This window comes from Porites lutea, chromosome 1 (assembly GCF_958299795.1).
Source record: "Porites lutea chromosome 1, jaPorLute2.1, whole genome shotgun sequence".
Taxonomy (NCBI): Eukaryota; Metazoa; Cnidaria; class Anthozoa; order Scleractinia; family Poritidae; genus Porites; species Porites lutea.
Genome location: NC_133201.1, coordinates 57,751,150 through 57,756,233, shown reverse-complemented (window position 1 = coordinate 57,756,233; position 5,084 = coordinate 57,751,150). Strand labels below are relative to the sequence as shown.

General features: G+C 37.1%; 1 protein-coding gene across 1 annotated transcript; it reads right to left on the bottom strand.

Annotated features, from left to right (window-relative positions):
* Positions 1-1,631: 1,631 nt before the first annotated feature.
* Positions 1,632-3,992, bottom strand: LOC140940399 (uncharacterized). The gene has a single exon (XM_073389371.1). The coding sequence runs from the start codon at positions 3,822-3,824 to the stop codon at positions 3,018-3,020; it is 807 nt and encodes a 268-aa protein (XP_073245472.1). The 5' UTR covers positions 3,825-3,992; the 3' UTR covers positions 1,632-3,017.
* Positions 3,993-5,084: the final 1,092 nt, after the last annotated feature.

The following is a 5,084-nucleotide window of genomic DNA, read 5'->3' as shown; positions in this document are numbered from 1 at the left end:
GTAGTGGCTTGTACTGGACTTTTTCCTTTCTAAATACTTGCAATCAAACAATGGTTGGAGCTGTTTAGTTACCATCGTTCCAAGGGATGAACCCCACAAAAAGATACGTCAAAGTAGTAATGACTTTCGAATCCTCCTCGTCATAGAAACTCATTTCCACATTCAAGACTATGAACAATACCTTTTTATTCATAGCTCAAATTAAATCATTAAAAAAAACTGCCATAGTTCGAAGTGAAAATTTACAGCAAATGCAACAATCATACTTTAAGACTCCCTCAACTGAATTTATAGGTGTAATACATAGTCCTTGTGCACATGATGTCTTGAAAACCGTTTTTTGTGTGTGTGAAATCATTCAGAATGATAGTGTTTACATCTAGGTAACTGTTTTTTTTTTTTCATCGCACTCGGTATTCGTAAAAAACCTCGTTTTTACCTTTTATAATTACAGCTGCCTAAAACAATTATTGACAAACACTTTGCCTCAATCCCTTCTTCAAACGTCGTTCTTTCAGTTGTTTCAATCTAGCTATTATAAACCATTCTTGGTTCCCCACCTTCAAATCAACACATGCCTCGGCAAGACATTGACATTATTATACTGCAGCACTCCTTGACTTTGAATTCCAAACTCTTTATTAAAAATTAAATTAAAAGTTTAAACAGCCGCCGTACACCTGTACGGATGAAAAAACCCGCACGCACCCCGCGAAACCGACAACAGGGAACAGTTAAGGTGTCTTTATACATAGTGAATAGTGCCTTGCCGTATGAAAAAACCTTAATTGCTAAATATCCTAGTTCTACTGAATAGAAAACGCTGCTAACAGACAACAAATGAAGCAAACTATTCTGTGCGGCATAATAAAAGGCTTCTGTTTTATGTACAATATGTAGAGTCTGACTTACAGAAAGGGCGTCAAAGCGTATTATACAAATGGTATTCACATAATTGCTAGTATTCTATTTTTGGTTTGTTACGGGGAACGAAAATTCAAAAAATATCAGCGCAGACTCTAATGAAGAATCAGTTTCGGAGTTATAACCAAGCAGCAACAAGCTGAAGAACTTCCATTAAAGCGAGGGCTAGCGCATCCAGCTTGTAAGTTAACACAAGTCATTTAGTAGAAATCTTATCGTGGATAAAAGGTAAACAAAGGGAGTGAATTTTTGAAGTCGGCTTGAAAGTCATTATCCAATTTTGTTATGCAGTGTTTAACGTATTGTGCAGGATGATAATATCAAGGGAAATACTTCTTGTCCGAGATATTCTTGTTTAAAAGGGATGTTCCTTCGTTTAAGGACCTTCTAGACTAACCTAAAAATAAAACACTTTTCTATCTTTTTTACTAAAAACGCCATTAATCAATTTGTACTGCGTTGGATTGAGGTCATCTTTCCTCAACGCCTTTTCCTAATGTTTTTTTTATTTTGCTGTTATACCAAGGTTAACGTGATCTTATGATTCTACGGAAAAACCTTCTTTACGAAATGTACGAGAAATAGTTTTTAAATCGGGACGTTTCAAATACCTAACTTAGGATCTCACTTTGAGAGCAATTTTCCTTTTCAAACAAAAAACCTTTTTATGAAGCAAGAAATTTTACAGACTTTGAAGATTTAATAAAGTTCCATTTTATTATCGGTTATAATCGTATTTTTATATAAGGAATACAATTATGGACATAGGATGTTTTTTGGTATCTTACACCTCTAAGATGCTTATTATTTTTTTCCGATGGTATAATACTCTGACTCGAAACAAAGAACTATGTAGGAGAGGCATTATCTCCAAACGTTTCTACCTATAACATTCATTTACCAATCAAAGATCAACTTGGCAAAATCATTATTTTATGAAACAAGAAATAATACTCTAAATGACGATTTAACGCGCGCAAATGCGGCGCTTAATTCCTTAATTTTCAGGTATTTTTGACATGGTACTGGTGATTATTCCCTGCTTTTTCAGAATATTATACGCCTGTTCAAAACGTTTTTCATGTATTTACGAAGATGAAAACAAAACACAACAGCGGTTTCTACCCTGGATCTTTCTATTCGTAGCTTCAGAAGAGTCGCACTGGTAGTTTGTTGACTCTAGCAGCTATAAAACGATTTTAATGAAAGAGATGTCCTTTACTGTACCGACTAGTCAAATCTGGTTAGGCATATCAAAGAACAAAATTCAACTATTAATGTCTTTGTCTCTGTACAGGATCATAGTTAACTGGTTATTGCATTAGTTTTGTTCGGCGCGACCAAAAAAAGTTCTGTTCAAGTTTGATATTTCTGCAATTTTGGGCACGTCGGAGATATACTTCTTTTTGCCACGTGTTTTAGCACTAATGTTTAACAAAATACTGACTCCTTCACATAGGACTTATAGCTAAATTTATCCCTTCGTTGAATGTGCAAGGAGGCTCCATAAGTTGGGAAAATCTTTTTTTCAGAGCCCGTTTGTTATTCTTTATTAATAGATGCGAATCTATTTTTTTCATTCTTAACATCCTATAAAATACTTTCGATATCAAGTGAGATTTACTTCTCATTAACTAAACGGCAAAAGAGATAATAGATTATGTTTTGGTTTCATGGTCTTTCATTTTTTTTTTTTGTTCGGTAATTCTGGAATTCGCGAAAAACCTATCAGAACAAACTGGTGTCTTTAAAACTGTACAAGCCAGCACATTTACCAACGAACTTTTACGAAAAGTAAAGTACTATGTTTTACACCTTTGTACTTTACAAATACGAGATTGAAAAAATAACAACAATCGATTTCCGCTTACCGATTACTCAAAGAATTTCGATTTTGTGTCTCGGCTAAGACTATACGCTACTCTAACCTTACAAAATACTTTAAAGAGTCTTTTCACCAGTTCAAGACCAGTAATAAACCGCACAACATAACATAGATATCCTTCATTACGGATTATAAGACTCCTTATTCCTTTACTGTACCTTGGTCTGTGAGCGCGATTAGTTAGCTGAAGGTTGCAAATACTGAGTACTCATGAATGAAAGTCACCTTGTCTTGTGGCATGCCAAGGGTACATTCGGCTACAGTAAGAAACGGGACCGACCCGTCCTGGGGCAGAAGGCGGACTGTACCAGCTGAGATGCGAGAAATCGAAATTAGGGCGGAGTGGAATGTATGGAGCGTCTAAACCTCTGTACGGTACAAATCCATCATAGTTTTGTCGGAAGCTCTGGTAAATAACACTGTGAGGGTTGTGCTCTGTGTGGGTTGGCTTGGCGTAAGCGCTGTGTGAGATATCTTCGTTGCCTCCTGAGGATTCTGGATGCGGTAGTAGGCTTTCCGCATGGAAGGACGGTCGCGCATCAGCCACGGTGTAGTGATACCGCGTATCAAAAAACCCCGCGGCGTCATGCGGGTAGAAACTGAACTGGTATGGTGGTCCGTGTAGTAGCTTGTTCCGTTTGTTTGTTTTATCACGTTTTCTTGGTTGGTATTTGTAATCAGGATAAAGCTGTTTGTGTTCTTCTTTTAAGCGTTTTGCCTCCTCGAAGTATTTCGATTTTTCCTCTTCGGACAGCTTCTGCCATTCCAAGCCGAGCTTTCTGCTAATATCAAAATTGTGCATTTGTGGGTTTTCATTTGCGATCACCCGTCTTCTCTTCTTAGACCAGAGAATGAAAGCATTTAACGGCCTCTTTATTTTTTCTGACGTCTTGGACGTTTCAGTGGAGGAACTGGTTTCATTTACGCTCATCTTATGGTATCCAAAGTTGTGACAGTCTTTGCGACCTGCCGTTCTATTGAATTGCAGCCCTGAACGTCTAACACCTCTTCTCATTAACCGGTCAAGTCGCTCGTAACCAGTGCGCACTCGCGGACTGTTGTGCTTAACAATTAAGAGTCAGGGCTGTAGGGAGTGATAGTACACGCTAAATATAGGGGCAATATGCACGTGTTAATTACCTGTGGCTCAAAAGATACAATATTGCTTGATATAGTTCATAATTCCTCCCACACAAAGTAATTAAAGCTCTTTGAATAAACTAACTGTTTTGTTATTGCTGATTTTATTGGCGATACATTCTTTGTCTTTGGGGACAAGTTAATTTCAATACAGAGCAACGAGGGTCTTACTGTGTCTAAGTAAACAAACAAATACCCCTTTGCAAAGGCGTGATTGATATTTTTATAGGCTTCTTCTTTAAAACTGAACTCATTGTGTGCGCTGTTTACAAATCTCTGAATCGCACTGTGAACATAAATCGGTACAAGTTCAATATGTTTGAAAATTAGCATTTTCCATCTTGAACGCGAGGTATCGATAGGTTTTGAGAAAGAAATTGAAACAACTTCAGCAGAAAAAGAACCTATTATGTCTTAACTTAGTCCAAGCTTAGGCCTTCAATACCTTTTTGTTTAAGTTTCAAAGGTAAACTCCAGTCTTTGTGATAATTTCGGCGCCAGTTTACTTGGCATAAACCGTCTTCAAACATATATCATAAAACTGCCGATCATTCTCCTGACTTGTTACAAAGTTAACAGAACGTTCAATGTTTGAGAGTTGGTCTCTATTTACCGATTTGTCAAACCACATGACAGCATTTGGAAGCGTCAGGAATAAATGAAGACTAAATTTTGCTTTACATCGTGGGAATAATTTGCGGATTACTCTGTGGACTTGTTTTGTGACCTGCCAGAGTTGCTTAGCTCTCAAAAGATCGACCGACAAGCAAAATGAGCCGACACCATATCACTTGTGTAATGCTTGGTTGTCATATGAAAGAACTTCAAAAAATGCCGAAAACACAAAAGATTAGCAGTTTTACTTTGTACATAACCCGCAAGTCGTTTTCTCAACGCCGTATTATTTGAAACGCGTTTTATTACAATACAAACACGTGAATCTTGACGCTCACTAACTTTACAAAACTCGAGCAATAAAACCCCCCCCATGCACAAGATCCAAATTAAGACACTATTAAAACTCATTTTTCACCTAATTTGCATTACTTGGCAATGAAGAAAGTTGCGTTCATTTCTTCTTTCGCAGCAATGTAAACTGACAAACAAAACACAAATTTGTCTCTGTTTCTTTTCT

What these genes read in the sequence shown, in the direction of transcription:
- LOC140940399 (XM_073389371.1), bottom strand. Translation starts at nt 3,824, where the DNA reads ATGAGAAGAGGTGTTAGACGTTCAGGGCTGCAATTCAATAGAACGGCA.